This window comes from Euprymna scolopes, chromosome 16 (assembly GCF_053919585.1).
Source record: "Euprymna scolopes isolate OS-2025 chromosome 16, ASM5391958v1, whole genome shotgun sequence".
NCBI lineage: Eukaryota > Metazoa > Mollusca > Cephalopoda > Sepiida > Sepiolidae > Euprymna > Euprymna scolopes.
Genome location: NC_136497.1, coordinates 39,692,362 through 39,718,605, shown reverse-complemented (window position 1 = coordinate 39,718,605; position 26,244 = coordinate 39,692,362). Strand labels below are relative to the sequence as shown.

Below are 26,244 nucleotides of genomic sequence, written 5' to 3'. Positions count from 1 at the left end.
TAGTTCATACTAGTCTTTTATAGTTAAATTAAGAGCTCTATATATGCATACGATATGAAACTCCGTTATTAATATTAATTACATTTTAGATCAAATATTCAATTCTTTTGAACTCATTCAATATAGAAGTCTTTAAATAGTAGTCCACAAAGATTTTGTATTATGTTTCCTATCTTCTCATATTAATTTCGTAGTTACTATAAATTAAATCATTCTATACTTTAAGATACAAAGCAAACATTTTAATTGATTTACAAGAAAAGGGTTGTATTGGTATATAAAATATACTAAATATAAACTAGTGAGAAAGTATATTGGATAACGTTTTTCAAATAATGAATGCTTAATGGGAGATGTAAGTTTAATACTACTGCTAGATAAATCCAAACATTAATGTATTGATGTAGGAGCTGAAGTAAAAACAAAAAGCCCGAGAAATTGTTTCAAGTTTAGATTTTTTAGAAAAGAAGAGAAAATATGAACTGGAACTAGAATTAGAATATATTAGATGTTAATGGAATCTATAATAGAAAATTCCTGAGATAATAATCTGCTATCACATTAAATAAAAGCACAAAATAAAACATGGAAATGTTATGGAATTATAGTAATTATAGAAGACTCTCAACAGGTAAACAAAATGAATATGAAAATTGGAGCAAATGAAAATTAAAACATTAAAATAGGATTGTTAAATATATTAAATATAATTGTAAACCATTATCCAAATATGTAAAATCACAGATTAAAATTCAAACAAAGAATTAGTGCAGTAAAATATGAGAAAACAGATGAATTAACGGAAACAATAGTTGAAACAGCTGGTGTACTAACAAGATCTTTTCAACCTGGTCATTCACTGAAAAAACAGTTTGGTCAACTGCCGGAGAGTTGCTATGGTGAAGCTACAACGTAAATCATATATTGACTAAAATAGATCCTAGAGATATTACACTGTCATACTCTAAATTGAATGTGAATAAAAATATGTATGTCAATGATTTTGGTATATGTTCGAAGTTCTGTTCATTGGATATTCGAGCAAAGCTTTATATATGTTTCATCACTATTTCAATGGAAAATACAGTACAGTTTCTCCAGGTCTCCTCCAAAATGAATAACATGGATATCTCGGGTACTTTTATACTAAAATTATATTAAAGAATTATCTTACGACTATGAAATTAGTTATAGCAGAGCAACCAAATCAGAAAATTATTGTACAAATTAAATGTATATAGATAAAAATCTAATGAACTGAAGATCTCTCACTGATTATACTAATGCAAACGGCAGGGTTATTTATCCCAAAACTCTGTGCAAAAATGGGCCATGAACATAACTTGAACCGGGATTATTTCCCTCTAATAAGGCGTTTCATGCAATTGCTATGCTGGATAAAATTTGAAAGGGAAAAGCACCTATGGAACCAGTGAGTGCTGGATCACATTTGCATATGAACCATTTACTAACATGTCCTCATACTTCTGTAGCTAAATATGTAAGGACATTAGTTAAAATAATATTTATTAGAGATACAAATCGTCAATATTACATACGGCTGATAAATATACAATGAAGAAAAGAAAAAATGTAATTTATGTACTTTGGAATGCTTTCATATAGTAGCATCTAATTAGAATCTGCTTAATCAATAGCAAGAAAGTATACACAATTGTCTCCATAGAATGAAGTACAAGCTAGCCTTTTTTTTTAAACCTATATAAATAGTAGTGTGATAATTTAAGCTTATATATATATATATATATATATATATATATATATATATATATATATATATATATATATATATATATATATATATATATGTATATATTTCTGTAGAAATATATTTTCTTATTATATATCAATCCTTATATGAGAAGCTCAATATGATTACAGAGCAATATATAGAATAAATGACAAAAATTTATATTCCAAAATTCATGATGTTGACAATCTTATAATTTATTCCTTTAAATCAGTTGATTTATATAATTCTTGACAGTATCTGTTTCATAGCAAAAAATCAATCGCTTAATTATTATATCAATTAGTGAATTTATTATGCCCTTAACTCATCAGAAGAAATAGCAGCAATCAATCCGTCAAAAAGAATTAAAATGTGATTTGATATGGTGAAAATCCGAAAATTGAAAGAGAAGCTGCAGTTTCTATTTTTCCATTACGTCATATTGAATTTTTCAAATGTTAAATTTCAAAATTTCAATATGGCGTAATGGAAAAATAGAAAGGTAACTGCAGCTTCTCTTTCAATTTTCGGATTTTCACCATATCAAATCACATTTTAATTCTTTTTGACGGATTGATTGTTGCTATTTCTTCTGATGAGTTAAGGGCATAATAAATTCACTAATTGATATAATAATTAAGCGATTAATTTTGCGCTACGAAAAAGATACTGTCAAGAATTATATAAATCAACTGATTTAAAGGAATAAACTATAAGATTGTTAATATATATGTATATATGAAATAGCTTAGGTAAAGAATGTATTCGTAAGATAAAATTTAGATAACATCCACTGGGTTTATATAATATTGCTCAATAACAAATTGAGCTATTCATATATTAACATATATTTATACAGACATGTACAGGCTTTGTTACACTGAAATGACAATGTTCTGATCGGTCTTTTCCACTATATGTTCATTTTGGAAGTGTTCCAAAACGAACAATTTCGAAAACTTCCAAAATGAACACTTTAAGAAAATTTTTTAATATTATACATATTATATATATATATATATATATATATATATATATATATATATATATATATATATATATATATATATATATATACTTCTTGGTCGTTTCAAGTTTGTAAAAAAATTTTGTTATCTCCACAATTCTGCATATTTGCTAATTTGAATTTGTTTACTTTGTTATCAATCTAAAATAATAAGTTTTCATATATATATATATATATATATATATATATATATATATATATATATATATATATATATATATATATATATATATATATATCGATTGTATTACTATTGTCCTGTCCTAAAGCACGTTTTGCAAATAATACGAAAATTGTGAATCATTTATAATTTATTGTATTGAAGAAAACATTATATTTTGATAATTCTTTGTAGGCACATACTTTCTATAGTGCTTATTGCAAAAGAAAAACTGTTAACACATAAATCTAGGAAAAATTTTATTTGGTTTAGAAATGCTCCTGAATACTAGACTGAATCCTTTGTTGTCAATTAGCCGTTTCAACATTCATAAATCCATGATTCATAGTAAAAATGTATTGAAAAATAACTCTTTGATGATGTCATAAAATAATTCTGTTAATTCATAGCTACTTAAAAGCATGACAGATCACATTTAGTACTTTGTTGAATAATATTAAAGAGGAATACATCCATAGTATGAGTTGATTGCTTGATTTTTATGCAGTTTTAAATGGCATGCATTATTGCTACAATATTAATCAGAATAATTAGTGCATCTATGTAGATTTTTATAGAGTACACAATGTAATGTGTTTCATTATAAAAATGGAATAATTTCTTAATTCATATATATTTTTTGTTCAAAAATTTCAAAATATTGTCATACTAATCACTGACCTATTGCTTTAAAACTTGAAAAACATAAATTTTGCAAGGATTAATATATAATAGAAAATGTACAAGTAATTTAGATTTCTTAATCTTCAATTTTTATGTTTACAGAAATTAAATTTTAAATAGAAAGAAAAATAAACTTAAAATAAAGTTAATTGTATGGTCTTTAATTAAACAGAAATTCAGAACAATTCAATTGTATATATATACTAGTAGAATACCCATCCTAGGACGGATATATAGCATAAGTTTTACATTTTTCTTTTGCTTCATTTTTTTTAAGAGGGAGTATGGTACAGTTTCGATGCGACTCCATAAATTGTCAAATTTACAGAAAAATAAATAATGCTCCCAAAATGTGCCTAGAATACATATTTCACAATTCATAATGATAACTTCAATAGTTTTGGATTTTAATAAGCACAGACATATTATTGGCGCTTATGTACGTGCACCGATCCTTTTAAAAATGTATTACTTACTATAACCCAAAATTTGAAGTAGGCCAATTCTTTTCTCAGATATATCTTTTGTAATCAACTTATTAAGAAGATAGGAGGGAGAAACAAAAAACAAAACAAAACAAAGCAAAACAAAACAACTAACTAGCTCAGGGTACTCACAGCGACCGAGAATATATATTCTAAAATTCCTAATGATCGGTTTATAAAAGTTAAAAAACAAGTATATATATATAGTCATCCACATACAGTACTGTTTCGCTATTTCACAGCCCATCAGTGCAACTAGGCAAGCAACTACCTCAAGTCAGGATCGAAACCCAATCACCCAAATGACAGTTGAAGTTGCTAACAGCTGCGCTATACGGCTGTTGCTATGCGGGCTATGAATTAACAATGATACCTGGCACATCCCTACCCCCACCTTTAAAATAAGTCTAGTGTCGGCACAGACTGCCACCAAACTAAATCGAGAAAGGTCAAGGAGAATGGAAAGACCGAGGAGAGAAAGCACTAACCAGACGTCCACTGGAAAAGTGCAATAAGGACTGGGACGTTAGGGAGACTTATTCAAATTCCAACGAAGACCAATGGCCATTACCAGCGAAAAATCAAAAGCAAGCGGCAGTTGTGATAATGCACTTGTTGTTAGCTAGACTCCAGGAAACACCACCGGTTGTTGTCAGTGCTGATTATTTGTGTGAGAGCTCCTGGTGAGTAAAAAAAAAAAAAAAATAATAATTTGCCTACGTTACTCATCGTATTGCCTACAAACAATGTTAAAAGTATTTAAAAAAGTCGTGTAAAAATAAAAACAATAATAAAAAAATGAACGTGAAGCAATACGAACGGTCCGGCTGTGCCCGTGTGTTTGAAAAATCCCCAAAAATTTGAAGGGGGGGGGCTCGAACTGAAATCATTGAGGCGAAAGCGCAGAAAGAAAAAGAAAAAAAACAAGAAAATGTGATGAATTAACTAAAAAGTGAAATAGGTCAAATATCAAATCCGCAGTGAAGTTTGTTTTGGTTTAGTTTCAATAGTTACATTACACTCAAATTCTAAATGAATGCTTTTGTTTTCTCGAATTCTAAATGAATTTATTTGTTTTACTTCTAATTTAAGTGTAATGCAAGCGAATTCACGATGTTGAGTTGAAAGTATTAATAAATGAAGGTCATAGTTAGAGTCGTTGAAACCGGAAGTAAAATCCAGTTAGTCTCGCAGATTGCGTCTTGCAGTAACGAAAAAAAAAAAAAAAAGCAAAAAGCAAACAATAATAGTAATCGCGTGTTCTCGTTTTTTTTTAAATGTTTTTTTTTTATTTCTATTTTATTATGGAACAAACAGAAAGTATAAATCAAGGACAAAAGATTAAAAAAAAAAACGGCATAAGTAATCTTGTACGATTCCAAACCGGCGTGCTTCATCGTACTGTTCCTTGTGAACGCATCCGCTGCGGTGTAAATGGAGGGAGTGTATAGAGGATCTAAGAGAGAGAAAAGATGTTGCAACTTCCATTGAATCTAAGCGATTTTGGCAGTGGACTCTCACCGGGAAAAATATAGGAATGTACCATTGTCGAGGAACTGTAGAGGTAATAGGCCTGTAGAAAACCTCAGATAATGTACTACAATCTGTACACATTACATTTGCATGTAATGTCATGATTTTTAATGATATTAAGGTCAAAGCGGAGGAGAAAAAATGAGTTCATTATATATATATATATATATATATATATATATATATATATATATATATATATATATATATATATTAGGTAGAAGAAAGATAGAATAGAAGAAGATAGAAGATAGAAGAAGATATAGATAGATAGAAGATAGATAGATAGATAGAAGATAGAAGAATATATAGATAGAAGATAGAAGATAGAGAGAAGATAGAAGAATAGGTAGAGGATAGATAGATAGATAGATAGAAGATAGATAGATAGATAGAAGAAGATAGATAGAAGATAGATAGAATAGATAGATAGAAGATAGATATAAGATAGAAGATAGATAGAAGATAGAAGAAGATAGAAGATAGAAAGAAGAAGATGTAATGTCATGATTTTTAATCATATTAAGGTCAAAGCGGAGGGGAAAATGAGTTCATTTTATTTATATAGAAGATAGATAGATAGATAGATAGATAGAAGAAAGATAGAATAGAATAGAAGATAGAAGATAGAATAGAAGATAGATTGATAGATAGATAGATAGATAGATAGAAGAAAGATAGATAGAATAGAAGATAGATAGATAGAAGAAGAATAGAAGAAAATAGATAGAAAATAGATAGAGAAGAGAAAAGAATAGATAGATAGAAGAATAGATAGATAAAAGAATAGATAGAATAGGTAGAAGATAGAAGATAGAAAATAGATAGATAGAATAGAAGAAAGAAGATAGATAGATAGATAGAAGAAGAAAGAAGAGATAGATAGAATAGATAGATAGATAGATATAAGATAGATAGATAGATAGATAGAAAGAAGATCGATAGATAGATAAATAGAAGATAGAAGAAGATAGATAGAAGATAGAATAGATAGATAGATAAAAGATAGATAGAAGAAGAAGAAGAAGAAGAAGAAGAAGAGAAGAGATAATGTAATTAAGAGCTTAACTAAATTTTTTAATTTATCAGGGACATAAGCTACAGGGGTACTATATGGGGAGTTGGGCAGCAAGATTTCGGTTCACGTTACACTTGAACTTCTACATGTCAGTACAGTAGGGAAAGCAGGAACCCAGAAGGGAATTCCAAAGTCTAGCGGTTCTGGAGAAGAAACTACTGGAGTAGAAGGCTCTCTTATATCAAGGGATTTCTACTGTGAAGGGGTGTGATTTTGTTGCTTGTCGGGTTTGTCGGGGATATTTATATCAAGAGAGTACAAGCACTTGCAGTTCGTCTGGGCATTCACCGTTAAAGTACTTGTAGAACAGGCAGAGGGATGCTACATTTCATCAATGGGGCAAAGGTTGAAGATTAGATGACAGTTCAAAACCTATCAGGTTGGCGACTCTCTTTTGAACCTTGTCTAGGAGCGAAAGACTAGTAGCAGATTCACCAGCTCAAATATGACAACAATACTCCATACATGGGCGAATGGTGGGCTTATAGAAGTATAGGATATTTTCAGGCGTTAGTAGCTTTCTAGCACAATAGAGAGAACCTACCTTCTTTGCAGCAGTCCTGGCAATGCTCTCAATGTAATAGTTCCAACCCATGTTTACTGTGAACGTTAGGCCGAGGAGTTTAAAAGATGTACCTTCAGATAAAGAGTCTTTGGCCATTGCTATGAATGCTAGAGATTGTTTCTTGTAATTATTGAAGGAAACAAGTTTAGTCTTGGCAGCATTGAATGTGACCATCCAGTTTTGTCCGCATTCCACTACAGATTGGAGGTCATCCTCTAGTGTTTCTGCCAATTCTTTAGATATGTGTTCATTTGTTTTCCTGTCATGTCTGGTATAGAGCGTGGTGTCATCAGCATATATACCATCTCACAGACAATTTTGTTAGGGAGGACATTTATGAATATTAGGAATAATAGAGGTCCAAGGATAGACCCTTGAGGCACTCCCGCATTTATATCATATTATTTAGATGTACGACAATCGAGGACAACCTAGATTTTTCTCTTATCTAAGAAGGATTTAATTATGTTAAGTATTCTTCTGGTGATACCGTATGATCTGATTTTCCTGAGAAGACTTTCATGCCATAACCTGTCAAAAACCTTAGATATATCAAGAGCTACCGCTCTGCCTTCCCCTGCTTTGTCCAGTGAATGGTATATACGTTCAGAGATTACAATTAGAATGTCTGCTGTGGAACGGGCTTGCCTAAATCCATATTGTTGGTCGATCAGAAGTTTAGCATCTGTAAGGTGATGGACTAGAGCTTGGTTAATTATGAACTTAAATATTTTGGCGAAAAGTGGGAGGAGGCTAATGGGGCGATAATTTACTGGGTCAGTTCTTTCACCAGAATTCTTGAAAACTGGTACCACAGAAGCAATTTTCCAGCAGGCAGGAAAGTAAGATTCATTAAGGCATTTGTTGTAAAGTTTGGAGAGAACTGGAGTTACATCGGTGGAGCACCTTTTTAATAGCACAGCCGGGATGAGATCAGGTGCACATGCATTTGAAGAGTCAAGATTTTTTATGATAGCATGCACCTGAGAAGGAGTGATTTTCAGATCGTCTAGTGTGACGTCTGTCTGCGAAGGAAAGTCAGGGAGGGGGTGGTTAGCAGGGTCCAGTGTGGAGTTGGAGGCAAACCAACTGGCAAGCATGTTTGCCTTTTCGGTTGCTGAAGCAAACAACTTCATGATGATTGGATAGTGGGGGAATTGTTGATTGCCCATTATTTACTACATTGTTGTAGATTTTCCAGAATCATGAGTTCCTAATTTCTGTGCTTCGATGCGTTTTTTGGTGGATTCAGTAAATTCTTTCTTAGCTGTAGCTATTTTTTTCTTACAGTTACTTCTGGCTTCTATATACTTCTGTCTGTTTGAACTGGATTTATGTCAGTTAAATCTGCGGTACGCATGCTGCCTTTGTGCAATGGCAGCTGCACAAGTAGAAGTAAACCATTGGGGAGACTGGGGCTTGCTATAAAATTTGTGCGTTACTTAAGAAAGAGAAGAAATCAAGATGGTATTTTGTAATATAAAATTGCATTTGAAGAAATTATTAAAGCTTCAACATTAAATTTATTTCTCGTGCATTATAACAATAGTTAGGATATATACGTTAAAATTCATGCTAGGAACTTGGGATTAGAGGCTATTTTACTACACAAGGAAGATAATGCACAACTGAAAACAGTAGTGAACACATCAGGATTGTTGTTACCAACACAAAAAGTACAACCAAATAGAAGAAAGAACCAACATGTATAATATTCGCAGAAAAAATATTTTATAAAATTTAAAATGAAAGAATATTTATTTTGCAAACGGACCATTGTCAATTATTATCAGCATTTTAGTTAAAGAAAAACATACCAGCTCATATTGCAAAGCGTCTACAAAATTAGAGAACCATTTTTTTAGACTAGACATTTACAATGGAATTCCTTCAACCGAAGAAAATAAAACCTGCACACAGATTGCCAGGGTCAATTTCTAGAGAAAACTGTGATTTCTACATTAAGTACAGGAATGAAGACAAAAAAGGCGTAAAGGATTACTAATAACGGTTGAGGGGGTTAGATTTAAATTTATTTGAGGAAAAAGTTTTGAAATCATGAGATGGCAAAATAAATGTTAAATCACGGCTTATTTATCCCTCTTGTGATTTACAGCTACAAAAGCAGTTAAAATAAACTAGCAGCCGAAAACGGAACAGGCCATGGTCAAGATTACCTACTGACTGTAGAGAGTTAATAAATAGGATTTATTACTTCATTGTGATAGAATGTTTTATGAAGTTACCTGAAATTCTCAAATGTGGGAAAAATCACTATAAACTTTTTGCAGAGAATCTTCACAAGATTTGTTAATGTTAATACAATTGAGTGTGATAATGGAAATTTTACATACATAAAATTTACAAATATTTGGGGATTTCTGCAAAAAATTTTCAATTAGTAATGTAACAATCGCTGTAAGATTTAATGGGCAAGCAGAACGCTTCATAGAGATGTTTAAACAGACGTTAAGATAATCAGACAGAGGTATAACTAGAGATGAAATGTTACAAAGATTTCTCAGAATAGCTCAAATATCTCCAAATTTGAGGAATGTTACTAGCTGAACTTACATTTGTGAGATAATTCGATTAGTATTTAATTAACTAATAATAAAAAAAAGTTTGTAAAATGTAATACCAATGCAACAAAACTTTTATATCTCAATGAAAAACTCTATTTCGAGCATTATGAAAATAAAAGGTAAACTGGGAAAGAAGGTATTACTGAAAAACTAATTAAGACTAATGTATCTCACCAAAAAAGTGGATTATAAAAAGAGCCGATAACGAGCTGAAAAACAAACAAATTATATATATATAAACCAAAAGATTATAAGAAGAGCCTATTAAGGTGATTTATGATTTGCTTGCAGTATCAAAACCTCAATCAATACCATAACAAGAACTCCGTAAAAACGTCTACAACTTTGGACATTGATCCAAAAAGAAAAATATACGACTTCGAAGGAGTGAAATTAAAAAAAGGAGGATATTGTAGAGTGATATAAGACCCTACTGCTAGAATGAATCATGTCCAAAAAGGGCTGTTAAATAGTGTGTAATTCTTATTTCTTATTTAGAAAAATATAGATGATTTTCAACCTAGTACCCAAGTGAGTTTATTTCTAGTAATTGTTGTACTAGGATACAACATAAATATTTCTATTTAATGGTTACGATATTGTTTTACTTGTTTTTGTTTTTTAAACTGAATACTGCGATCATGTCCAAAAAGATTTAAAATATACAAGCAGTCAATAGATGTAGCATTCTAATCAATATGTAGCTTGTATTTGAGTGCCATTTACAACGAAGTTTGACAACTGGAGATGTCATCTTGGAGATGGATTCTGTACGATGTTGTTCAGAAGGAAATAAAAGTGTCACGCGAAAGAAAAAAGAAACAATTTGTATCATACACAGTGCCACTATTCTATGATTTCTATGAATAAATAAAAAATATTGTTGAACTATCCTGTACAATGCATTTCTTTTGATGGATTTTAAGTTCTCTTAATGTAAATATATGTCTAAAGCAGTTTGAAAGTTGTTTAACGTCGTTGTTACTGTTGTTGTAAGAAATTATTTAAAAAGATAATGGAATAAATTACTTTGACTTGAAAATGTAACAAAAATATAAAGCATGAGCAAAATATATCCGAATAAACTATAGCATTATCAATTATTTTTCTAACATTTTTTATTGACGGAAGTACAAATTCAATTATTTTTTAAAAATATCACCTATTTCTAAATATTTAAAATTGTAATATATATATATATATATAATAGTAGTTTACATTCCAAAGCCATATATATATATATATATGTATATATATATATATATATATATATATATATATATATATATATATATATATATATATATATATATATATATATGTTCGGTCTTGACTGTGTAGCAACAAACTACTGCTTATGTAAAGACAAATGTAACCTGCTCTACTTTTGTATTGAGCACTCTTGTATGAACCTCGTTATATTTCACTGGTTACCCCATCTTTGGAAAATAGCAACCTCAAATTATACATATTTTTGTGGGGGGGGGTCGAATGTAAACTACGGATATATATGCTCTGAAAGTGTTAAAGAATTTTCATTGAGCTTAATTAAACGAACAATTGAAATAGTGAATCTTCATGCACTCTGGAAATTCTACTCCTGGTTTGTTTGTTTGTTTTTTATCACCCATTTTCCCCCTATTTTCACATGTTTTTAACTGACATGAACATACATGTTTTTGTTTGAAATTTATAACTAACCATCATAAAGTGCTATTTCATTTAATGCCATAATCAGGAAATTTTTAGCTCGGCTATAATAATAATTTGCTAATTTCTTTCTTCCTTCTGAAAAGAAGAATAACATTCTTTGAAACTCCACAAAATTAGGATATTTTGAAAATTGTTTTTGAGGTATTCTGTCAAACAATAAATTTACTTAATTTAGATTTTAATTTACAGTCTTAATTGGTTTTCTTATATATATATATATATATATATATATATATATATATATATATAATATATATATAATAAGTATATATTTTATAATTAAAATATATATATGTGTGTGCATGTATTTTATTTCTTAAAAAATATAAAAAGTTATGCTTTTAAATATACATTTTTAAGAACAAGGTGGATAGTATAATTCATTTTTTCTTTACTTTAAATATTTTCCATATTTATATTTGATAAGCTTCATTTATATTAATAAATTTAAGTCTTGTTAATCATATGTCGTAAAATGAATAAGGGGTTTATTTTGCTTAGATTTTAAGCGCTAGAATTTACTTTTGAGAAAGTTTAAATTGCAATGTTTCATGCAATATTCTTGTATTTTGAAGTTTCCTTGTGAAAATAATTGTAAAAGTCAATGATTTTCAAGCATACAATGAAAATGGTTTGGGCAATGGTGTTATATTTTTCTCAAAAGTATTTTAAAATAATATTGAGACTACTTCAGAGCTCGGATCAGACCTACAGAACTACATGATTATGTTCATGTTCGTAAGCGTTAGACGAACATCATAAATAATTTTATTATTTTTACATTCTGTGATTTCAATCATTCTGGCATGATTATTTGGAGCTTTAAAGGCATATGTACTATATTATTCAATGATATTTTAAACAATAGAATAATTGAGAACTATTAATGATCAAAATTAGTATAATTCAAATTTGCTATTACCAAAAATAATTTGAATATTAAGTGATAAAACATTTTAGGACAGTTTTTTTTATTGATAAATAATTATTTTGCTATATTATTTGAATAGCAACCGATCTATTACCAACATTTAAAACATGAATAATATTATCAGTATTTAAAAATATTTGACATAAAAATTCATAAAAGAGTTTAAAAAATTCTAAGAAAATATGTAAATTTATATATTTAAATAATTTATACTATTACAGATAACCGAATTCCCTGAAATAAGCATAATAAACAAAGACAACTCGTATTCTGGGTCTAATTGGAGTTTAATTTAAAAATATAAGAACTTATAGGACATTACATTTGTTGAAAAATGCAAAGCTGAAATTTAAGATTCAGTTTAGAATAAATAAAGAAAATATTGCCTACCTCATAGTTTGGAGTCGAACTTACCTAGAAAGAAAAGATAAATAAATTACATAAACATCATATTAAGAAGTTTAATAAATGGAAAGAGGTTAACAGTAAAAAGTGAATGTGGTTGTTAATAAATAACAATAATATAATATAGAAACGCACACACACCAAATTAAAGATTATCACCCTGGTTAAGGGTTACAAGGAAAACAGAACACGGAAATAGAATAGAAAAATGTATTAATAAGAACATACAATAGTGAGAGTTGTTCGTCTAGCCAACGAACAAGTGCGGTTAGTTGCCCGGATCTAGAGCCTTCATTAATGCCTAGTCTTCTGGTATTTATTGTATATAGATCAGTTCATTCGTAGGTAATTCCGCCACAATATATATATATATATATATATATATATATATATATATATATATATATATATATATATATATATATATATATATACAGTCATGATCATATTTATTGACACGGTCCAATAAAAACCATATTTTGTTAATAAAATGTCATAAAAATTGTCAGAATCACAGGTTATTATGTATTATCATATGTATTTTGAACTGCTCTTTCGATGCAACAATTGGATTTCAAAAAAATGCTAAAGAAATTACAAACGAAATTTCTAAATTACCGTGTTCCAAATTATTGGCACGGCTTATTATTTTATTTATTTATTTATACTATTACCAGTATAATTACAACCAATTTCATGTTTGACATGGTCTCGTTACCTTTTTGTAGCGTTATTATGCTTATTTAATGTTAATTTAAACTTTTTTCTTTTTCAGATAATTTTTAGATAGCGTTTGCTTTGAAGTAATTTAGATCAAGGAATTTTCTTTATGGTTAACACTAAGGAACACAGCAAAGACCTCAGGAAACATGTAATAGCGTGCCATTCCAAAGGGGAGGTTTATGATAATATTTCTAAGAAGTTAAACCTTCCCAAATCCACCGTTCGAGCTATCATGAAGAAGTTCAAATCACAAGGTCACGTTATGAATTTGGGAGGTCGGGGAGAGAAAAAGGCTACTGTTCACAAGAGCAGAGCGGAAAATAGTTCGATGTGTCAACCAAAACCCAAGGATCACTGCTGGGGAGATTCTAGAGGAACAGAGAAGCTCTGGAGTGAACGTGTCTCGACACACAATTGGTAGAGTTTTGAAGAGAGCTGATTTGAAAGCATGTCGCCCGAGGAAGACTCCCTTATTGATACCTACACATCTGAAAAAATTCACAAAGAGCCATATTGATAAGGATGCTGCCTTCTGTAAACATGTTATATGGTTCAAAAAAACGAAATTTGAGTTAATTGGCGATAATAATGTTTCTTCTGTTTACAGGAAATCTGGCGAAGCCTTCTTGCCTAAGGACATCATACCAACTGTGAAGCACAGCGGAGGCAGTTTGATGTTTTAGGGATGATTTGCTGCCACTGGACAAGGACGACTTGTTAAGGTCACAGGCATCATGAAAAAAGAGGATTGTTAAAATCCTGAATGAAAACCTGAAGGACTTTGCTAGAGAGCTGTCACTTAGGCGACGTTGGGGCTCCATGCAACATAATGACCCAAAGCATTCGGCTAAAATGACTAAGAAATGGCTTGAGGATAACAATATCAATGTTTTGGAGTGGCAATCCCAGAGCCCGGGCCTCAATCCCATTGAAAATTTGTGGAGGATTTTAAAATTGAGGGTAATGGAGAGGAATCCTAAGAATTTCGCTCAGTTAAAGGATTATTGTCAGGAGGAATGGGCTAAATTTACTGCTGAAGAATGCTACAAGTTAGTGGAAAACTATAATAAACGACTACAGAAATTAATTAAGGCTAAAGGTCATAAATCGATCATTAGAATTACGGTGCCAATAAATTTGAACTAGGGAATTTTGAAATATCGTCTGTAATTTCTTTATTATTCATCTTTTTTGAAATTCAGTTGTTGAGTTGGAAAGAGCAGTTCAAAATATATATTATAGTTTGTGATTTCCTTTGATTTAACCCTTTTGTGAAGGATGTTTCAGACAAACTGATTTTTTATGGGACCGTGCCAATAAATATGATCATGACTATATATATATATATATATATATATATATATATATATATATATATATATATATATATATATATATATGTTGCATGTATAAACATATATATGTATATCCACACACACACACACACACACAAACATATATATATATATATATATATATATATATATATATATATATATATATATATATACGTTTATTATTTTACTAAATAATTACATTTGCTTGCCTGCGGTTTTTTTCCTATATATTTTCATTTTGCAAAATACATGGTGAAAAAATCAATCAGTTTTGCGATTGAGTTATGGTTGAAAAAAAATCCCATTTTAATGGTTCTAATTAGGTGCGATTGGAAAATAACTCATAAAAATTCATCTTTTACTAAGTTTATATTTATCATCTTCACTCTATCTTGTTTTATGTTGTTTGAACTCCAGCCTTATTTTAAAACTACATTGTGGACAAACTGTCCTTTTTAGGAGAACTTTTCAACCAATATTACAATGCAATCAAACCTCTACTCTTTGTTGCTGCCTGCTTCCTGATATGTGTACCTACTTCAGGCTGCTTTTAAAGTTATGCCTTCGCCAGCTCCATCTCCTGTAGCTCCAGCTCCACTTCAGTTTCTGATCCAGAACGTTTTCAGCTCCTGCGGCTCCTTTTCTATGTTCCTGCTTCTTGTTCTATTGCTCGTCAATGTCTTGCCCCTTCCAGTGTCTATCGATTCCCCATCCTTCCCAGTACCCACTGGCGTCCTACACTTGTTTGTTCATGTCAATTCAGTTTTTGTCGCATCCACACAGTCTGAACCACACATGAGGTAGTTCATTATAACTCAGTAGCGTCCATATCAAACTCCGTGTGACGTCATACTATTGTCTAGGTTCCAGAGACGTCATTTTCTGCTGATATGATGATGAACTTTTACATTCTTATATGCAAACGTTGGTGGCTGAAACAATAATATTTATAGCTCTAAAATAGCATTATTGAGCTATCTAAATGAGAGCATTATGTTATTTATTCATATATAATCACTACTCCAAGTAGTTAAATTTCATACAAACATATAAGCTTATATAGGTATAGAAAAATGTGACTGTAGGATCACTTATTCAGCTGTGTTTAGATTGTTTGAATCACAAAAAAATTAGTCTGCAAAACCAGTTAAATATAATGAAATTAAAAAATGATAAATGATTTCGTTTTTGCTCGATATATATATATATATATATATATATATATATATATATATATATATATATATATATATATATATATATTTTACCTAAATGCGAGTTGGGAATAATTTTCCCTGGCATTTTTTGTTGCAGAGAAATAAGTAAATAAAGTGATTGATGTCAATTTTATAACTGATCGAATCAAACTGTTGAAATTGATGGATGGTGAGAAAAATTTCATAGTAATATCTGTTGATGCATCATGATGTTTGAATTCAAAAGGTGAAGAACGAATTTTGACAGGTTTTTTTTATAATAATTAGTAAGGTTGATGAGAAGGAAGTACTTATTGAGGTGGGAGATTTTAATTGGTTATGTTGAAAATACCTTTTGTGTTTCCAGAGTGGATTTTAAGAAAATGTATATGGTGACAGGAATACAGGAGTAGAATCTTAGAATTTGATCTTGGTGTGGATATGTTGATTGAAAATACTGTTTTTAAGAAAAATGAAAGGTATCTTGTTCCATATAAATCTTCAATAGCAATGACACAAAGTAGATTTTTTGTTGAGAATAAAAAGGACTGAAACTCTTGAGTGATGTACATATTTTCTAGTTAATTATGGCACGACAGTTATTTGCAACGTTAAGTTTAAGAAATCTAATGAGGTAAAGTTATAGTTTATTTTAATGCTAAATATATGAAATTTAAAAGAACACATGAAGACAAAATAAATGTGGTGTGATGGCACAATGAAGAAAGTAAAAACAATAATCTACAAAGCCAAAGTATAGGCTGAGCGAGATAAGTTTTCAAATATTACAAAGAATGATCAGAAGAAGATGTATTTAGGATAACTAAACAGACGACAGAGACAGATGTGGGTATTGTTGAAGAGAAATGTAATCGAAATGAAAATAAGGTACTAGTAACACATGAACAGAGATACTTGGAAATGTGAGATTGTTGAATGTGTTTTCATGAAACTGAAAAGATCTCAGAATTAAAGAAGCTGTGTGGATCAGCCATAAGAATTGAGGAAAAAATAAAGAAGAGTAAACCTTCAGGACGCTCGGGTGTTATTGCAGAAATTTTAAAGGCTGTGAGTAAAATAATTATTGAGATGATTACAAACTTGACAAATCAAATCATAAAAAAGAGATTGTTCAGAAATTTTGGGATCTTAGTACAATTGTGAACTAGTTCAAGGGTACAAAAGGACTATGGATAGATATAATTACAGAAGCTTATAGTTGATGAATCAGGCCCCGAAAATGATTGAGAGAATAACTGAGGCAAAAATAAAAAGTCAGATAAATGTAGATTAAATAAAGTTTATTTTTATGCCAAGAGAAGTACCACTTATGCTATATTTATCCTGAAATATATTTTAGAGAAATATTTTGATAAGAATGAAAACCTGTGGATTTGCATAAATAAAGTTATTATGTTCAATTAATGTAGTCAACTACCGAAATTCGTATTATAATTGAAAGCACATTTAATGTCAGCTTTAATGTTAAAGTGGAAGCATATCTGCCCTGAATCTTGTCTGAGAATTTTATATTGAGAGTGAATGTGACCAAGACCCAAGTGATGATTAGTGGTTGTAGCATTAGAATTTTCCCAGAGAAGTGGAAAGTGCTTGGGAGCAACTAATTTTTTATGCTATTTGTAAACATTGATTACACAAGGTATGCAGTGGAATTACAGGTAGGTTGATGATTGCCAGTTTGTATACAAGAAGTTTAAGATAATCACGATGGATGGAAACTCAAATGTGAAGAAAGTATCTTTGGATAATGATGCTAGTAATCTTGTCCATAAGTTTTGTTACTTTGATGATACCATTGCAGCACAAGTAGACGTATGTGCTGATGTGATTGCAAGAATTAAAGATGCATAGAGTAAGTTCAGGAAAATTATTTCATTATTAACCAACAAATTCATATTGCTGCCGAGGAAGAGCATAGTTGAGGTCATATGTTGCATGGAGAAAACTAATATAAGCATATTACAATGGATATGTAATATGAATCTTTACGATAGGCTTAGATTTGCAGACATCAGCAGATTAAATCTAGAGAGTATAGAAAGATATCTATAAAAGAAACGATTTAGTTAGCATAATCATATTTTAAGAACAGGTACGAGTTCTTGAGTAGTTGATATAGTAAGATCAGTTGGCAGGAGAAGACAAAGGAAAACATGGGAGGAAGTGATAAGGATGGATTTGAGAGAGAGGGTGATAAATAAAGATTTCGTCACTGATAGTTAAATTTGGAAGTCAATTTCTAAAATCTGTCCAACACATGCCAGCATACTAAATGATTATCATTCTTAGTTGCATATTTGCATGTGATTATAAATTTAATCATGATTTAATATTATCATCTACATTTTTCTTTGAGTTCTTAAATTTAAAATGTCTGGTGAAATGTTTAAGAAAGGGAGATGCTCAATGTTGTAATAACATCCAGTGTATTATAAAACCTGCTATTCATCATATCGTTTATTAAAGTAGTGTGAAATATATCTTTAGCCTGATCTAGTCTGAGACCCTTTGTGCTCGGATATGACCTCTGTGCTGAAGAGAGAGAAGGATGAACCCTAAACACTTCCATAGGTTAAACAGATTTTTAACAGAAAACGAATTACTATTAAGCTCTCAGTAAAAAAAAAAAGCAATTAATTGCTCATTAACAGATAAGATGTTATGTCCAATTAATTCTAACATAAAATATTAAAAACATTTTAAGGTTGCAACTAAAATATATATTTTTATTTAAAATAATCAAAATTTTCCATGAAACCTCTTTACTTATTTTATAATTAATGAGAATAAATTATTGATCATTCTTTATGAATTTGTATTTATGCATAACAGAATAAAAATTAGAGTAAGCATGTGCTGAATTTCCTAAATTAAGAACAATAGAGAAAAATAAAATATAACTAGAAACCAATAATGCCAATAAAATTTTATCATTTAGCATTTGTTTCACATCTTTTACATTAGCGTGAGAATAAAATCAAAAACAAATAAAACGAGTAAAAGGAGAAAGCATATGTTATTAGCAATGTTTTTCTAAAACTACTCAAAATACTAAACTATTTTAGAGTAATTAAATGTTTTAAAAAGAATTATCTAATACAATAAAAAAAAACAAATAAAAACTGTCATTGTACCCTATTTTTTGAAATTTCAGTCCATGATGTAGTGAATTAAGAACTTGGTAAAATTAGGTTATAAGTTGAATTCTCCTACACTTTGAAGGTTCAATTCTCAGTGCAGGTGACACAATTGTGAATTACTTAAGTCTTCTATCCAGTCATGGTTTATGGCACGAGAGTATGGTACCTCCATGGATTAAATAAAGAGTTCTGCTCGAAATTCCATGCAGATTTCACAGTTCAATAGAAAGATTCTGGATTTGACAGAAAGATACCCGAGTTCGACAGAAAAATTCCCAACAAGACCAGATAAACCTGAAGAAAGTCAGTGGTTACACTGACCGAAACGTTGCGAAAATGATACTTCAAATGAAAACAGTAGTCCTAAGAATCAAAATAATACGGATATAATTTTTTTTTTACAATTTATCACATCATGCAGATCAAAACCTAAAATCTCTACAATTATGTAAATGCAACTTTTTTTATGTGTGTGTGTGTGAGAGAGAGAGAGAGAGAGAGAGAGAGAGAGAGAGAAAGAGTGTGTGAGTTCGTTCCTTATAGACTCCGAAACGGCCGAACAGATTTGTTTTTTTAAATTTATAGAACTTTAGTGCATAAGTCTGGAAGTGATCTTTGAATATTAATGTAGAGTTTTGTCTCAAAATACCCCCAATAATTACCGATTAGTTTAATTTATCTATCATTGGTAAAGTCATTGTTTCCATGTCGTCGCTTAACAACATGCCGTGAAAATTCTACTGTGGGTAAGTTGATAGGGTGTTTTTTTTTGCTTGATGTGGTCTGTAGGTTCAAACTCTGTATGTAAATTTCTTAACTTTTTTCATTAACTGCAAAGAATTTTATAAGACTTGAAAATTTGGGTGTTTTTTAGCAGTGCAAAAGTAAATTATATTTCTGTTTTTGAACGTCCATTGAACAAACAACTTATCCTGAAGAAATTGCAAAAGAGTCTACACACACATTTAGTGAAAATGTGATTCAGAGGTTTCTTATATGTTGGTTTAACAGAGCATAGGCCCCAACAACCAAGCACAAGTAGTATGCCCGGCAACATAAGACAAGAGATTTTTCGACATAGTTGACTAATTGTAGAACTATACAGCAACAACCATATAAATTCTTACAACGAGCAGATAGTCGAAGTTGATCCTGTGGTTTCTTTCGCATACGGTTCAAGAAATCATAGCCCCCCCCCCCCCAAACCTTGCCAAAGTAGTTGGTTTTGAATTGGAAGAATAGCTGTCAAGGGGACAAATCAGAGAAATTGGATTGTTGCTGGCACATTGCTCAGTAAGGTGTCAATATAATCAAAATTTACTAAAATAATTTTATGATTCCAAAAGCAGAAGAAGAAAATATTGGAATTACCAAAGATACAGATCCAAATAAACATAAAAAGGGCATCAAAGCAACCCCCAAGCAAGACCGGATAATACTGCTAGTGTTAGATAATTACAATTGCTTCCAAGTTATGAGAATATGTAATACAATTCGTGTATTTGATATGAACTTGTTTAATAAAATGAATTATGTAATCATCGAAAATCCTAATTTTCTGAGTCAGTTAAATACACAAATTATTTTTAGAATATCTCCAAAATTTAGATGTAAATGTCATAATTTTAATGGAAAAGATACTTTTCTTATAGTGCTTATGACAATAAATGAAATAGCAGCAAACTCTGTTTATTAAACAATTTTTTTTTTTAATTCCTAATCAACTAAATATCTTAGCCAAATCTATACTTCTTTAAATTTGGAGTTTTTTATGCATTGATATTCACATTAAAAACCCTTTTTTCTATTGGTACTTATTTGCTTCCCCACGAAAGCAAAATGTGACACAAAGTCGTTTTTAATGTGGGTCAAAAAAAAAAAAAAAAGAGACACTCTGATTGGGACCAATAATAATAATTATCTCAGTATAGAGGGTTCCTTCATTGACCAAGGACAAGTTAACTTAAGTGTAGCATCAGAATAGATACTAAACTTTGGCCCAAAACCCAAAAAAGAAAAAAGGCAACCCTTTTTTTCTATTTATTTAAAAAGAAAATACAACTTTGTTATATATGGGTCATGGAGTTGCATTCACTAGGAAAAAAAACAAGCTAATTTGCATATTCTTTTAAAGATTTATTTTAATTTGAAGTTTCATGTCTGTAAGATCAAAAACTCTAGGAGGAGTTTCGTAAGCAAAATTTTTTAAACAAATATATATACGCTTACATAAAAATATATAGAAAGACGTTTGTGTTTACTATAACCATTTTATGCAAATATCATGCAAGTATAAATCATGCAGAATATCTGCGTGAATGTAATTATACGTAATAGTTAACTAGATAATCATACCATAAGAAACTAATAGGGAGTTAATTAAAAATGAATGTTTAAAAGAATATGCAAATTAGCTAGATCTTTTGCAGATGAATGCAATTAAACAAGGGTTTTTAATATAAATATCAATACAAAAAAAGAAAAGAAAATTTATAGGAGTGTATATATATATATATATATATATATATATATATATATATATATGTATGTATGTATGTATGTGTGTGTGAATAGCCTTTTTTCCTTTTTGTAGTTTTATCAGAAGCAGGAAATTTTATTCTTGTCCTGTGTTGAGAAATGACGATTGCAAAGACGATTATAAAACAAGTAGAAAAGAGGGTTAGACAGTTCAATATTACTGATTTTATGCCTGAGATTTAGGAAAACAGTATTGATATTTTTCTCTTTTCTTATTACCATTCTATATATTAAATTTTTTTATTACATTTTCACCCCAAACAAGGCAAATTGCCACTTTGGTGTAGGGGGCTACTATCAGGAGCAACAACTACTGGGGCACTATGTAGGGATTTGGGCAGCAAGATGTCGGTTCACGTTGCAATTGAACTTCTGCACGTCAATACAGTTGGGGAAGCAGGGACCTGGAATGGGATTCCAAAGTCTAGCGGTTCTGGGGAAGAAACTACTGGAGTAGAAAGATCTTTTACATCTAGGGATCTCTACAGTGTGGAGGTGGGATTTAGCAGCCTGTCAGGTTTGTCGAGGGTGTTCACGTCGTGGGGGCACAAGTGCTTGCAGTTCGTCAGAGCATTCACCATTAAAATACTTGTAGAACAGGCAGAGGGATGCAACGTTTCGTCGATGGGACAGAGGCTGAAGATTAGATGCCAGTTCAGGGCCTATCAGATTTGCGACTCTCTTTTGAACCTTGTCAAGATATTATATGACCAAATGTTTTTGTTGAGTTTATGTGTTTATATTTCATTGGTTAATAATAACAAAGGCGGCTAAATTGCTTGTAGTCTTCAAGAATATAATTGACTTCAAATTAAACACTAACTTATAATATAAAATCAAGCATTTAATCTTTGTATATGCTAGTGTTGATAAGGAAATAAAATAAGGATACATTCATTTTTAATATATTGTCTAGAAAGCTAGGACCCCAACTATAAACGTGGAAAGTTACTGATGTTGAACTTTTGTTTCTCAAAGTGATCGACTCCTTTTTAGGAATATGTTTAGTCCTGGGGGTGGTTGTGAGTTTAGCCTTATCATTAAGGTAAGATCAGAAAGGGGTAAGTTCTGCAAAATTTTGCTAGTCTGTACATCACGAGCTATCTCTCTTACTATCAAGGGGATGGTATATAGCAGATGTGTTATGTGTGTGATGCTGTATGGAGGTGAGTGTTGGGCCTCCATCCAATACTCACTTATTTTTTCTTCAACATAATGACAGAGCAATGATATACAATTTCGGGTTAGATGTGAGTCGTCATATTAGCCCTGATACCCTGTTTGTGAGGCTGAATATATCAAAACTTGATGCACTCCTGACGATTAGTCGACTACATTAGTTTGGCCACATTGAGAGCAGTGACTTTTGGATAAGAAAATGCAGAGAAGTGGGAGGCCGAAGGAAAGTTAGATAATGATGGATGAAACCCATCAACAATGATCTTAGTAGGATTTGGGACAGAAGCAATTCTCAAAACCACCAAAATTTTAAACTGAGATTGTAAGCTGTCAGAAAATTTCAGACTCCTAACCAACGGAAATAAAACAGTAACATGGTTGATGACGTATCTATCTTTATTAACAAGTAAAGTAGCTGTCTGTAGACTAGGTGAACATGTAAAATTCATAATTTAGCTGAATAGATATAAAAATATTTCCCATATATTCCAATAAGGACAAATAATACATATATTATTGTAAATGTTTGCATTGTTGTATTAAATAGATTAAACAAGACCAAAATTGCTGGAGTGATTCAAAGTCTTGTTCTCATTACTGAATTAATCTGAAAAGATACATCAGTATGTCTGATTTAAATTTTGATATTCTATATTACAAAATATGTTTTCAAACTTATATTGCTCTAATATTTTTTATTGCAGTTTCAAGCAAAGTAATGATACAAACATAATCTCATTTTACTATTCTTAACATTTACATATAGAGAATACTTTGTTGTTACGTTATACAAACAAAGTTATATTTTTTTTAAGTAATTAAGAATAAAATTAGGATAGGCAAAAGGTGAAAAAAGGTAACATTTTATGTTTTTCTTTAAACATATCATATCCCATAGAATTTAATCAGATAAATTAATTATTATTCGGATATCTAATCTGGCAGTATTAACAGTATTTATCCAAGTAAAAGTTAAGATGTGAAAGAAATAGAACGATTACCAATCAACATGCTATGTTAAAGATTTGTCATGGGTTGAAGTCATTTTCCGTAATATCTTTGGTAAAGTTATGAATCAATATCCTCCCTCATAGCCATGGGCAAAGTGGACTATACTTTCAAGCCTTGGTAAAATAATTAGTTCAGGAGAAACCAGTCCAAAATTACATTAGTCTTAAGATCACATGCTGTAAATCTTTTTATGTCTTATCAAATAAATGCTTAGGGGGAAGAATTCTGACTTATGTTTCCGAAATCATTATTTATAATTCTTACAAGTATCTGGATGATTAGAGTTAAATTCTCATTTTTTTTCTCAAGTAGTCTTGCATGCCCATAACAGAAATGACAGGAAAACAAATGAACAAATATCTAAAGAATTGGCAGAAACACTAGAGGATGACCTCCAATCTGTAGTGGAATGCGGACAAAAATGGATGGTCACATTCAATGCTTTTAAGACTAAGCTTGTTTCCTTCAATAATTACAAGAAACCTTCTCTACCACCAATAGCAATGGCCAAAAACACATTACCTGAAATTACTTCATAAACTCCTTGGTCTAACGTTTTCAGAGAACATCAGTTGAAACAGATACATTGAGAGCATTGCTAAGACCACTGCGAAGAAGGTGGGCTCTCTCTACCATGCTAGATACCTATTACGCATGAAAGTATCCTGTACCTCTATAAGGCCATTAATCGCTCATGTATGGAGTATTGTTGTCACATTTGGGCTGCTGCATCTGCTACTATTCTCTCCCTCCTGGATAGGGTTCAAAAGATAGTCGCCAACTTGATAGGTCCTGAACTGTCATCTAAGTTTCAGCCTCTGTCCCATCGACAAAATGTTGCATCGCTCTGCCTGTTCTACAAGTATTTTAATGGTGAATGCTCTGACGAACTACAAGCACTTGTACCCCCTCGATATAAATACCTCCAACAAACCCAACAAGCAACTGAATCCCACCCCTACACAGTAGAGATCCTTAGGTGTAAGAAAGCCTCCTACTACAATAATTTCTTCCCAACAACTGATAGACTTTGGAACACCTTTCCGGAATTCTACTATCCCAACTGTACTAACATGTAAAAGTTTAAGTGCAATGTGAACAGACATCTTGCTACTCATCTCCCTTCATAATGTCCCTGCAATTTATGTCTCCAATAGTAGCCCCCCCCCCTACTTCAAAGTTGCACTGTGTCTTGTTTGGGGTGAAAATTGAATAAAAAAAAGATCATCAGAAAAATGGAAAAATAATAAAAGGTCTAATTAAATGGAAGCTCTCTGTTATCTTTACAACGATGTTTATATATATATATATATATATATATATATATATATATATATATAATTACAAAACTCAAATGACCTTGTAACGGGTGTTGTAACCCAATATCCGGTTTACGACTTCCGTTTGTGCATGCATACATAAACATAAACCCATAACAGCATAAACAAATAAACACAAATCGCTGGACCAGTTTTGTTCAAACAAACGGATGTCCTTAGAAAAGCGAATATCTTAAATTTATTGAATAAAAATCTTCAAGATGTGGGAAGCAAACGCAAAACGTGATTACAAATAATACATATAATCATTGACCTGTTTCATATATACGATATATATTATACTAAATAATCAACACAACAATAAAACGTATTGTTATACTGTGTACGTTTTCAGCGTCCCAATTTTTTTCTCATTTAAATTATCCAAATAAACAACTATCAATACTTTCTGCTTTTTTTTTTACATCGTTCATTTCCGTATTACGTTTAAATTATTTTAACACAATTTTCTTACAAATAAATCTACTTTAGCCAGTTGGCAATCATAAGAGCATTTTACAACAGCGATTTACCCACCACCTTCCTTTTTTTAATTTATTCTCAATTTCTTATACACCTGTCTTAAAAACATTAATGCATTTTCTTCTACACTACCAACATAAATAAATAACCCCGAAAATATGCTTTTTTTAAAATTGTGTTACAAATAAATAATCAACGCGACAATAAAACATATTGTTTTATTGTATACATATTCAGCGTCCCAATTTTTTTTATGTTTAAATTATCCAAATAAACAATTGTTAATACTTTTTGCATTTTTTACATCGTTCATTTCCGTATTATATTTAAGTAATTTTAACGCAATTTTCTTACAACCTTTACCTTTAACCTGTTAAC

The 26,244-nt window shown here is 30.6% G+C and overlaps 1 protein-coding gene across 47 annotated transcripts in view; it reads right to left on the bottom strand.

Moving 5' to 3' along the window:
- Positions 1 to 26,244, bottom strand: part of LOC145295917 (uncharacterized) — a 456,043-nt gene that overhangs the window by 196,107 nt on the left and 233,692 nt on the right. For 28 of the 47 annotated variants that reach the window (XR_013869907.1, XR_013869909.1, XR_013869906.1 and 25 more), the window contains one exon: positions 12,905 to 12,928. The exons of the other annotated variants lie outside the window; for them this stretch is intronic. Coding sequence is in view for 19 of the 28 variants with exons in the window: in XM_080141690.1 (XP_079997816.1) it covers positions 12,905 to 12,928 (24 nt within the window). In the remaining 9 variants the exon portion in view is untranslated. The remainder of the gene's footprint in view (positions 1 to 12,904; positions 12,929 to 26,244) is intronic. 47 annotated transcript variants of the gene reach the window in all.